This window comes from Primulina eburnea, chromosome 15, assembly GCF_022965805.1.
Source record: "Primulina eburnea isolate SZY01 chromosome 15, ASM2296580v1, whole genome shotgun sequence".
In the NCBI taxonomy this organism is placed as follows: domain Eukaryota; kingdom Viridiplantae; phylum Streptophyta; class Magnoliopsida; order Lamiales; family Gesneriaceae; genus Primulina; species Primulina eburnea.
The window spans coordinates 32,906,638-32,919,010 of NC_133115.1; the positions used below are offsets into that span (position 1 = coordinate 32,906,638).

A 12,373-nucleotide genomic window follows, 5' to 3' on the forward strand; every position below is an offset into this window, starting at 1 on the left:
TATTTTTATCTGACCCTTTTTGCTTTGAAATGATCTCTTTCTAAGGGACAAAGGACAAAGCAAAATAAAAAGATGGTCTCCAATATATATATATATATATATATATATATATATATATATATATATATATATATATATATATATATATATATATATATATATATATATTGATATATATATATATATATGTTGCACACCTACCGTGTACATCTATGTGAGCATTGATTAGGTGTAACTCATTGGATGAGCAATTTTTCTATATTTTATCACATCCAATAGGTGAGTGACACCTCATCGGTGTTCATAGGTGTGCACTATAGGTGTGCAAGCATATCAAAACTCTATATATATATATATATATATATATATATATATATATATATATATATATATAGTTTTGGTTTCTATCATATTAGTTGTCAATAAATTTACGTGGCTAAAATAATAAAAATAGTTGTAGTTCGATGTTTGCATATTAGACACCAATTTTTATCTTCTTTCACATTTTTCATCATTTTTTCCTTAATATGTATAAGATTTTATGTCGACTTTTTGTTGGTGGAAACACATTTTCCTTATTTTAACTAAATAATAAAAATAAAAATATTATTATTTTATTATTAATAAATAAAATAATAATAATAGCGGAACCAGAGAGATATCGTGGATAAGATCTTGGAACAAATGGCGGCGGCGGCCTATGCTCTCCGTCACCACCTATGTTCTTGCCAATCTACTCCGCTGCTGCTGCATTTCAGAAATCCCCGTTTCCACTTTCACCCTCTTCGCTTAATTCCCATGTCCAATAATCATCTCCTCCGTTCATGGCCACTTATACTTTGCAGGTCCCGTCAATGGGACTCCAACGCCGAATCTTACAACCGTAACGATGAAGGAGAAGAGGCATACGATGAGTTTTATGATGATACTGAACAGTGGACCAATGTTCTTCGAGATTATATCGACAGCATCTGGATTTTGAAGGTGACATTTCTCCCTCTCAAACTTTTTTCTTTCTTGCGGATGTAGGTATTTGCTTGGTAGACCCTTTTTGTTCGAACGATAGGAAATCCCATCATATTTTTGTTGATGAAAGTTCAATTCTTTTGGCAGTGCAGGTTTTTCGATCCTTTGGATGGATGCTTCCTCCTATAATTTTATTTTTGTTGCTGGCAAATGGTCTTAAAGCTTTTCTCATGGCACTAGCACTTCCCGTCGGACAGTCAACTCTCGCATTTACATTCCAGAGAATACGAAATGTAGGGAAAAACAAATCAAAACGAAATACTAACACAAAAAAGAGAAAATATCGCTCTCGTGCATCAAGGAAAGTTAAACCTGAAGAAGCCAGGGTATGGGCTGGAAGCCAAGGGGAAATCAAAAGAAAGAAAGAAAATCCCTCTTGGTTTTCGAAAAATGATGTTTCGCAGTATAACATGGACAATAAAATAGCTAATTATGGTGGTTGGGATGAGATAGAAACTGGCGGGCAAGCCTAGTATAGGATCTTCGAGAAGTCCAGCTCAAAAATTAAGTGGATCGGCAGGCTATTGATAAAGAGAAGAGTGAGTTGAGCTGGAGATCGAGTGGAAGTGGTACACCTTTATTGCTGCGGTTGCTGGTCACCAGTTTTTCCCTTTTTTGAGTTCTTGGATTAAGGTTCTTTGATCATTTACATCGATTCGGTACTAGGTTTCAACTAAATGTTTTACAACGTGCAATGCGCTAGTATATATTTCAATGACCGGCCATCTTTGGAATTGGCAGATCACTTGATACTCTCGAGTCTTTTATTGAAGTCCTCAAAATTTGTACATTCTCCCAAAGATAAGCTTGATCTTACAGGAACTACAGAAACTAGGCTTGATCTACAGGAATTACAGTATATTAGTTCAATGAAGCCAGGATTCAGGGAATTATTTTTCCACCATTTTTACTCTCTCAGCATTCACCTCCAGTTTAAGGTAACATGCTACTACTTCCCTTGTGTATATAATTGTTTTTCACTTGTTATTCGGGCACATTTAACTTGCTTAATGGAGTTGGAAATAATATGTAATATGGAACTGCAGGGGTCTTGCCATGGGATCTTCAAAAGACAAAAAAAAACATTTGGAAACACGGTCTAATTGATTTTATTTCTTTTCAATTGTACCCGATAAGTGCTGGGTTGGATGGCCTTGATACAACTAAGGTCCGAGCTAAACAAATGATAAAAGGAATGGATATGTCCCTTGTTTTGGAGAGAAAGCAATGAAAAACACACAGATATTGTAATTCATTCTCTTTATTTATTGTTGTCCGGTTCCTTATCCCACGAGATTAATTTACTTAGAATTTTCTCATCACCAATGGATACGAGCAGAATGGGTTCCGATAGCAAATATAGGGTCAGCATGCCCTCCTGAATCAATAGAAAATCCTGTAAGTCATAGATTCTGCTGGTTAAGTGAACATGTAAAAAACATCGTTGGACGATCCTTGGGAATTTTCAACAATCACCTGCATAAACTGTAGCCAGCCATCAGGAAAGTGTTGCCGCAAGCATCAGTAAATAATTTAACTTTTTTGGCCTTGAATTCATGGTATTCTAGTGTTATATCAACATACATGCTATGCATAAGAGTAGCGCTCACATTTTTTACGCACAAGGACACAAGAACTGTACTATCCTATTTCATGGTTGTATCTTGTCTTGCCATATGAATATCAAAGCATTAGTCCCATTTGTGAATGCTACTACTTGTGGAGTGAATAGTTTTTTGTACCGCTGTCTCTTTAAGCTCCAATTGTAATTCATGGTAACCTTGCAATGACTGAATGCGCCTCTAACTTGAGTGCATCTGAGAACTTCCTCCTGTGAAAACCCTGATATCCATGTTGATGCTTCCATAAGGAGTAGCGTTGTTTCAATTGATTCCCTGTAAAGTTCACTTTGTTCCATTGTAAAAAATTAATGAATATGTAGAGCTGAAATCTCATGCCATCGTGTACATTGGAAAAAAATAACAAATAAAGGGTTCTGAGAAGCAAAAAGAGAGACTGCAAAGCAATTTAAATCTTTGGATTTGGACTTGAATCACCTTTATTGTTTACCTCTAGTGGTATTCTTGATTTTGTGGATATGTACAATTTTTAGTTATTTATTTGTCTGTTGTTGTATGCATTATTTGACTAAATTGCTACATTTGGGTTGAAATTTGTCAATGCTTAATGTACCAGGCTATGAATGTCCGATGATACTGATATTTGGCGGCTCAAATTGCATACCACATAGACATAATCATCGTGCATATAACTCACCGAAAATAGCATCAGTAATTTCTCTATCTTAAAGTGATTGCTATATTAGATAAGACAGTAGATAAGTTAGGAAACTTATCTTCCATCACCAAGTAACACCAGGGGAAGATCTTTGCTGGGCTTATTTTCAAAATCAAAAGAAATTTTAGGATTCATCTCGGTTTCCAATGTAATATTATGGGGTTTCAGGTCACTGTAAAGTTTTCTCAACTCCAAATCATGGTGACGACAGAGGATTCCTTCAGCAAATCCCCCTGATGATTTTGAAGCGGTGTGTTCAAGGAAGCTGATAACGTCCTACTAGTTTTTGTACAGCCATTACTTATAATACCACAGCAAGAATGACAGTTGGGATTTGGGAATCTCCAAAAGTTATTCATTGACTTAAGAGATACCATAAAGGGGAGGGGTTAGATGATGCAAATTTCTGAATTACTAACCAAATAGAACGGCATGTAGACTTGTCTCGGTCTTGATTTCATATGCTAATATCATTTCGTCTCCATGCATGGTATATCCTAATAGTTTTCAGGTTAGGGTGCTGAAGTTCGGATAGCAAGTAAATTTCAAGTTTGAACTCGTGGTGTCCATACTCTGAAAGTGAGCTCCTTTTAACTGCAATTACCTGTCTTGTAGGTAACATAGCCTCCTCAGCAAAAGAAACAAATATATATTATGAATAAACTCATGGTAAATTGTACCTGGTTGTCTTTAAAGTAAACACAGCCAGTCTAGGAACATTACCTTGTAATAAGCACCTCCTAGACCTTTACCGATCATATTTGAATGGGAAAAAATCTATTGGTGGCAAAGGAGGGAGGTACACGAATGCAGCTGAGCCTGAGCTTCCCAAAATCACTCCCATTCGATGATAACTTTTCGTATCCAGCAGCAATTTCCACAAAAGCGTGTTTGCTTATTTTGTGCGCTTTTTATTTCTGTTTTCTGGGAAAATGAAATCGTTGTTGTGTCTCACTGATCTCTCTCTCTCCCCTCAAAATTAGATGACGCTTTTGTTCCTTTTTTTGGGTTAAAAAAAGTGATAAAATTAAAAAAAAAAATTTATCATTATTATAGTAAAAGATGAGTGGATCTCATGTGAGACCGTCTCACGGATCATAATCTGTGAGACGGGTCAATTCTACCTATATTCATAATAAAAAGTAATACTCTTAGCATAAAAAGTAATACTTTTTCATGGGTGACTCAAATAAGAGATCCGTCTCACAAATACGATCCGTGAGACCGTTTCACACAAGTTTTTGTCTAAAAAGATAGTGTCGAATTTTTTAAAAAAATTGTGGTTTCAACAAATTCCACCGCGTACAAATAACAACTCGGAGATTAATGATAACCTGAAATCAACAATTGAATGAAACGAATGTCGGAATGAAATGACATAAACATTCATTTTCGTTGCTCGGTTATGTCATATAATTAGTGTTCTAAAAAGTGATAGGTGGACGGCTACCTACCGTCTAGCATTTAGGTGAATTTTTTAAAATTAATTTTTATTATATTTAGTTACATTTTATATTAATATCTTTAAATTAATTTTTCTTTATTTTTTATTTTAGGATATTAAATTATTCTTTTCAATTAATTTTTTTATCATCATTGTTATCTTCGTATTATTCGGATAAAAAATAAACCTTTTGTCAATCTATATTACAAACGAAGATGAAGTCTGGTATATTAAGACAAGTCAACAAATTGCATTTTTGTTCGACTTTGGTTTAGACTTTAGAGTCTATAAAAAAATTATCTTTCATTTTTTTAATTGGTTTTTTTTTTTTTTGAAGATAATTTTATAAAGTTTATTGATAATGTATTAGAATAATTATGTGAGGAGGATAAAGTGACCAGTCATGGCAACCGCTTGTATACAAATCCAACCAACAAAAAAAAGGTCCACATAAATAGTTAAACATGAAACTATTTTAATATTTATTATTTATATTTTTAGCCACTTTAATTTAGTGTCAATATCTCAAACCAGCGACTTTAGGGCAAAATCGCATTTCAAGGGACAACCAAGTCCAATAACTGGGAATAGGTTGAGAGCGCGGCATTGGTAGAGCCGTTCTGCTCTCCTTCCTCCTTAAACCCTCTGTTAAACCCCACACCCAAATCCGCTCCTAAATTCTCAGACTTCTTCTACTCAGCTGCTGATTCCAATTTTTATGATGGTAAATGTAAGTCCAAAGTTTTTTTTTTTAATAATTTTATTTTTTACTTTTTTTTTTCATTATGATCCAAAATATGAGCCATGAGAGTGCTTTTCTTTTCCTCGATTTGGATTCTTCTGAAAGGTTTTGGTTGGTGTTATTTTTAGTTTAGTGGTGAATTAATCTGAGGAATTGTGTTGAGTAGGCTTGGGAAGGGGGTTCGTTGTGAAGCAACAAATTAATTTTGGAGGGCCAATGCTTTTACAATATTAAAAACACAAAGTTTGGATTTTATCTTCATTTTATATGAATATCTGGAACAGTTATTTTGTTTCAGTACTCTAAATGTGAGGCTTTACCTGATATGATGTCATTGTAAGCCAGTGGAACATGACTAACTGGGTGCTCTAAATCAAACTTGGCGTAAGAAAAAATTTTCAGTGAAATAGAGCAAATGCTACTTCTATTCTTTCTATGCAATTGTGGTTGATTTTGATTGTCCTAGTCTGTTATCGACGTTTTCATTACTTCTACTCAATATGGAAGTGACAAGTGCAATTTATATGAGATTACTTGAATATGTTCGTACGTGGGAGGTAGAAGAAGTGATCTGATAATGCTAAGTAAAATTTGAAAGAAGTGATGCGCGGAAGATTGTGGGACACTGGAAAATAGGCTCACTGATTGTATCTAATACTTGCTAAATTGGGCTTTGAATCTGATAAAGTATCATTAGATGTGCTTCAGGTCTCAAACTCGGTTATATATTAATTCTATCAATTTTGTCTTATATACTCAATGAAAGTATTTTTTTTTTTAAATCTTTTTGCAGCATCTGTTTGGAGAATTGAGCTAGCCTCAGCTACTTGGTTTCATGTCGATGCTCTTTTGAGTAAGATTGTTGCTCACTCGATTCTTTGTTTTTTAAGATGTTAAAATATTACGAGATATCCACACATTTCATTGAAATTGCTGATTTCGTGTACACCTTTCTCTTGAGATAGGAAATCATCATTGTGATTCATTGTATTTTTTTCGACCTTTACTTTTTTTAATAATGCTATTGTACGCAGAGACTCCGCATTCATCCTCAAGGAGGTTAGCCTATAAAAATGCTTTTATTTTTCTCAATTGACTTGTTAAGAACATATAAAGCCTCAAAATATTTTTAACTAAACTAATGAGAAATTGCGGCATATGACATCAATGGTTGCACATGCATGTTCGGCTGTTCTATGCTATGAGACTTCCAATATTTATTGTTCATATAAATTAAATTTGTAGATACAAAACGTTGTACTTGATGGCTTAATCCAATACTTGCATGCTTCTATACCCTAAAAACTTTGAATATCGCAACCAGTAGTGCTAAACTCTGCTCATTACAGTAACATTAGTAGTAGTTCTGATATTACCATAGTTACTTCTATTTTTTTAGCTACACGTGGTTTATGGTCCTTTTAACATGAATCTTGTGCAGTGAAGAAGTTGCATACTCCTATTTCTCATGGATATTTTTTATGTAACAAGCACTTCAAGAGCTTGAAGAAGGGTGTACTTTCTCCATTCTACTGCGGCACCAGAAGGTACAGTGGCAATCAGATTGGTCGCTTTCCTGGAATCTTATCTGATGATAGTCACCCTATCCTTCAGGACAACGGGCTTCAGCATTGGTTCAAAAATTGGCAACACCTGAGAAAACATAAACTAACAGCGAGTACGTTTGGCATGGCTGTTGGTTTCTGGCCTCGTGGACGAATCAAGTTGTGGCTAGAGAAGCTTGGGTTCATCGAACCATTTTCTGGTAACTTAGCTACGTGTTGGAGCAATATTAAGGAAGAGGAAGCTCTCGAAAGGTACAAGTTAATAACCGGAAATCCCATATCATTTCCTGAATTCCAGGTCCATGGAAAAAAGAATCCTGAAGATAATTGGCTTGCAGCTTCTCCTGATGGAGTTGTTGATAGCTATATTTATGGCTTGCCTTCACACGGGGTTCTTGAAATCAAATGTCCATTTTTTGCTGGTGATATGACCCGTGCCTACCCATGGAAACGAGTGCCACTTTATTATATCCCCCAAGCTCAAGGTTTAATGGAAATACTGGACCGAGATTGGATGGACATGTATGTTTGGACAGTTCATGGCAGTAGTTTGTTTAGGTTATATCGCAATGAGGAATATTGGTATGTTTTGAAAATGGCATTGTCTGATTTCTGGTGGAAGCATGTCCAGCCTGCAAAAGAGATATGCAATACATCAGTGATCACTAATCCTCTTGTAGAATTAAAATCATTCAGGCCAGCTCCGAAGCATGAATTATGCAGTTACATTGTGCATGAAAGCAAGATTGTCGTTGACAACTCTGACCTGCTGATGCGGGAAATTCATGGCAAGTTACAATACTGATTGTGGGAAGCGATGAGACAGAAATCTGATTTGGTGTAAAGTTGCGACTTCCTTTTACATGAAAGGTAAGTGGAAACTTAATCCTGAATCCAGGACGCATATTGAGATAGGAGACTTTCACTACGTTGGTTATCCTGTGGATAGGATTGCCTAGAATTTGTTTGCACTGGAATGATCACTTGTGAAGAAACTGAAGGAAAAACAGAAACTTTGAGGTATAACTTGTATCTTTCCTTAGATTATTTTAGAATTTATTGGTTCGCATTTTGTATCTTTACAATATTAATTAAGAATCGATCTATTGGTGTCTTACTTTCAGATGGATAGCAGTATATTACTCTCTGAGTCTCACGAGAAAGAAAAATTGTGTTTAGTGGGTGTGAAATGGAGCGGGATGTGATGAGTAAGAATATCCCTTTACAGAGGCATTGCATCCAGCAAATCTCCTCAGATATCTGAACTCTGGGTAAAAGCAAAATCCTTCATGCCACTATAGTTTTTTCTATGCATGTCAGCAGCAGGATCATGCTGTTTTCAGTATCAATGGGGGGAGAGAGGAGAAAAGTAAATATTTGATTCCCTACTTGGGGAGAGGAACGAATAACCTTTTCACATCGTGTGCACCAGGGGGATCAATCGAGATTGTTGGTGATTTGCTCATAGGATGAGTTGAATACAATCGAATTGTATGGCTTCTAGTTCAACGATCTATTTGCGCTTGAGCTTGAATTATATTTAGACGCCTTAAATTCAAAATTTTGAAGTTTTCTTGGTTCAAATTTGGATTGTATTAGAGTTCAAATCCAAGAATCTGTTTCAAACTAATTTATCAAGATCTGTTTAAAATGCTTGAATTATAGTTTGCCTTCGTTTTTTTTAAATTTTACTTTTCTTTTTCCCCATGTTGGCCTGACTGACAAAAATTCATATAATTGTAAATTTTAATATTAATTAAGATATAGACGAAAATTTTATGTGGCATGATTCTATTTGAATATTATTCTATTTTTATACACGTCCAGCGTAATTATCAACCGTTTTCGAGATGATGAAAATGAAATCATATATATCATAATATTATTTTTTTTAATAAGGACATTTAAGTAAAATATTTGTATATATTACTTCGAATATAATCAGAAGAGCAAATTTTAATAATAGTTTGTAATAATCATCATGTCTGAAAAGGCTACGAGTTTTTGTCTGGGAAATTTGGAACATAAGAAAACAAAAGAAATTTCATAAGAAAAAAAGATCATGACTCGTCATCTTCAAGTTGGGAACCTTTTTGGGTTCTATCTCTCAAGTCTAAACTGCTGCCAATAAAGCAAGCAATAACAAGAGATTTGTAAAGTGATACTTGTCAAGTTCACAATATTTTGAACAATAAAACTTATGTTCAAATAAATTTTTTCAATAAAAAAAACCCATCGATTTATTTGCCTAAATTAGATGGATTTAGAATTAGATGCATGAGCAATAAACAATTTCTTTAAAAAAAAAAGTGGCGAAACAGAGGTAATAATTAGCTCAACTGATTGTATCAGAAAGAAAAACATGTCTCACATACGTGAAAAAATTTATTTTTAAATTATTATTTTTTTCATGAGTTTTTTACTTTAATTTCTAGACTAATGTTATTTATGATTAGATTTATATTAAATCTAAATATGATCTTTTTATTTAAAAAAGTTTATTTTCTAACAAAACTCTACTTTCCATGTTTTGTGGGTATCTATTCAAATAATCATCTCTATGTTAAATAAACTATATATATTGAAGGATAGATGCTGCAAAATAGAGAGACGATGAGAGAGAGCAAGAAAGAACGGAGAACCTGTGAGTTGCTTCGGAAAATAGAATGATTAACTATCGTCGTGTTTTTGCTATGTTTTTGTGGAATATTAAAGACATTTAAAAACAACACTTAATCAAAATGTTGCTAGAGAATTATTTATTCAACTGAATTTTGGTTTCACATAATTTGCATGTGTTGTGTTTGGTTCTAGTGATAGAAATTTAGGATGTAATTTGCTCCGTTGACGTGTTAAGAGAATTAGCTTTTGTTATTCACTAGTATTCTTTTTGTTTATAAACTCATTATTATATTTTTCTAGTAAATCTTTTGTACCGAAGCACAGCACAATTGTACGTGTTGGCTTGTGCATAATTTTTGCGTCTTGATTTATTTGCGTAAAATTTTGTGTGTTAAATTATTTTGCTTCATAGTCCAAAGTATTACAACTTCACATTCAAACTTAAATCTGAAACACACAGTTTCTCAATTATATAAGACATTTATGTTAAACAATTCTCTCAGTTTCTATCATCCAAGTTCCACAAGCCACCATCCCATATTGTGATATCTTCATTTGAGGCCTCCGGCATGGAACCATACCCAGAGATCATTGAATGAAGCAATCCTTGCTCTTCCAGTACTCCTCCACTTGGATATGATATTTCTTGCATGGATTGAGTGAAAATCGGCAAATAATCATCGTCGCTTTCCTTAAACAAGAACGACATGATCGTGTTCATGTCTATGATCTGGTCTTGTTGATGCCGTTGTTGTTGTTGTTGTTGAAATTGTTGCCTCCGGACCATGTGAGCACTCGATTTTTCCAGGGTTTTGGAGGAGGGTTTTCCCTTTTTCTTGAAATGTGTCCTCCAATAGTTTTTTATTTCATTGTCTGTTCTTCCTGGCAAGCTTCTAGCAATTGTTGACCACCTATACATGTTAATTCACAAATTTACTATGTAACTCAAAAATGATTTAATTTAAAAAGTTCAAACAAAACAAATTATAAATTATTTTCATGTGTTCAAATGAGCACCTGTTACCCCATTTTGCATGGAGGTCAAGAATTATACTCTCTTCATTTGGGGTTATCTGTCCCCTCTTGAGGTCCGGCCTCAAATAATTTACCCATCTTAATCTACAGCTTTTCCCGTTCCTCTTCAATCCTGTCCAAACAAATTACACAAATATATAGATTGGATTCAAAAGGAACAACTGTGCATGGATTCTATGCTCATAATTCGAAAGGACGTTTTCACTAAAATCGTCGTAAAAACATTCATCGTTAATCTACGCATAAAAATCGACATGAGAATGTGAAACCGGTGTATACGTACGTACCTACAAGCGTCGCCACATTGTTCCATCTGCCATCACCATGCAATTTCACGTACTCCATGAGTAATCTATCTTCTTCTGCAGTCCAAGGCCCTTTCTTCCATTCTTCTCCAACCACTTCCGATCCCATATTTTGTTCCATGTATAAAATATCACTCCCAATTAATATTATGATTATTGTAAAACCCTAAATCCAAAAGCTGAGTTTGTATTCTAACTAAGGTTTATTTAGTTTTTACTCAAAATTCCCAGACACGATGAGATGCTTCTGTTTTCTGCATATTTATATTGTAAATTCGGGCATCTTGTACTTAGTTGATGTCATTGTCATGTTACCAATATCTTCTAGTAGCATTACATATAATATTTTAAGCTAAAGGTTTGTAGTTTGTATCAATTTAACACCAAAATCTTATATTATAATATTACCATTCCAATTTTACTAGATTAAGTGGCCTCAATTCATTTTTTATCTTTGGAAAGACATGTTGTAGTGCAAATTATATATCAAACAACTACAAACTATTGAGACCGGGCTTGTAGCTAAGTGGTCTCACCCGTCAGATTAGATGGCTCTCCTCCCCGGGTGGGTTCGATCCTCATTTCCCGCGTATGTTGTAATATAAAAAAAAAACAATTACAAACTATTGATTCACCTTCATTCAAATTTTATATGAGATACAAAGAGTTATGGGAATCCTGAATTTTTTTAATCAAAATCGGATAAGTTATAAGCTTTCATGATTTGGATTTTAGTTTATTAACTAGTAGAAATTTAATTTTCATCTGATTATCGTTTTTTTTTTATCATTTTTTCCAACTTACCGTATTATACGAAACCAAAATCCAAAATATATCAACTCACAGACAAGACCGTGAATAACTATATATAAAAAAAAAAATCAAAACTTACTTAAGGATTTACTAATAAAATCCAATTAAATCATAGAAACACTTTCTCGATACAATAGGGCCACGTAAAACCTAAGATTTAAGAATCTAGACACTAGGAAACATAATTCCTCGAAGGACTGTCATAAATATTACAATTAAAAATTAGGCGAGTGGAAATTTTTTACTCGTGAAAATGTCTACAAACCCAATGGATGAATAGTGTTGGATTTGCTTATTCCTCAAGGAGAGGTGTTACGTGGAAGTTTATTTATTGTAGTTCATGTATCTCTTACTATTTATTAATAATTTTTGTAATAGAGTAAAAACAGTGTCATGATATGATATTTTCTCTTTTTCGGTTTTTTTTTTTTAATTTCCCCAAATAATATATTCACATCGACTACGAAATCGTAATATATATATATATATATATATATATATATTACGATATATGTGATCAAAA

At 33.8% G+C, this 12,373-nt stretch overlaps 3 protein-coding genes across 14 annotated transcripts; 2 read left to right on the forward strand and 1 right to left on the reverse strand.

Moving 5' to 3' along the window:
* The first annotated feature begins 628 nt into the window (after positions 1-628).
* Positions 629-4,184, forward strand: LOC140813880 (uncharacterized). Of its 12 annotated transcripts, none has more exons than XR_012114031.1 (4): positions 635-984; positions 1,119-1,659; positions 1,846-1,964; positions 3,223-4,178. XR_012114031.1 is itself a non-coding variant. In XM_073172672.1 (2 exons), the coding sequence occupies exons 1-2, from the start codon at positions 685-687 to the stop codon at positions 1,497-1,499; spliced, it is 681 nt and encodes a 226-aa protein (XP_073028773.1). In that variant the 5' UTR covers positions 635-684; the 3' UTR covers positions 1,500-2,312. The 12 variants fall into 12 exon arrangements, 1 of the variants encoding a protein (XP_073028773.1); XR_012114032.1 differs by having other exon boundaries at positions 3,493-4,173; XR_012114025.1 differs by having other exon boundaries at positions 1,119-1,964; positions 3,223-3,317; positions 3,493-4,167.
* A 799-nt stretch (positions 4,185-4,983) lies between these two features.
* Positions 4,984-8,742, forward strand: LOC140815655 (uncharacterized). The gene is made up of 7 exons (XM_073174729.1): positions 4,984-4,993; positions 5,106-5,131; positions 5,360-5,498; positions 6,304-6,363; positions 7,002-7,057; positions 7,125-8,095; positions 8,200-8,742. The coding sequence occupies exons 1-6, from the start codon at positions 4,984-4,986 to the stop codon at positions 7,878-7,880; spliced, it is 1,047 nt and encodes a 348-aa protein (XP_073030830.1). The 3' UTR covers positions 7,881-8,095; positions 8,200-8,742.
* A 1,416-nt stretch (positions 8,743-10,158) lies between these two features.
* Positions 10,159-11,227, reverse strand: LOC140814774 (MYB-like transcription factor EOBI). The gene is made up of 3 exons (XM_073173867.1): positions 11,020-11,227; positions 10,715-10,844; positions 10,159-10,608 (listed from the first exon to the last, which is right to left on the reverse strand). The coding sequence occupies exons 1-3, from the start codon at positions 11,156-11,158 to the stop codon at positions 10,197-10,199; spliced, it is 681 nt and encodes a 226-aa protein (XP_073029968.1). The 5' UTR covers positions 11,159-11,227; the 3' UTR covers positions 10,159-10,196.
* Between the last annotated feature and the right edge of the window lie 1,146 nt (positions 11,228-12,373).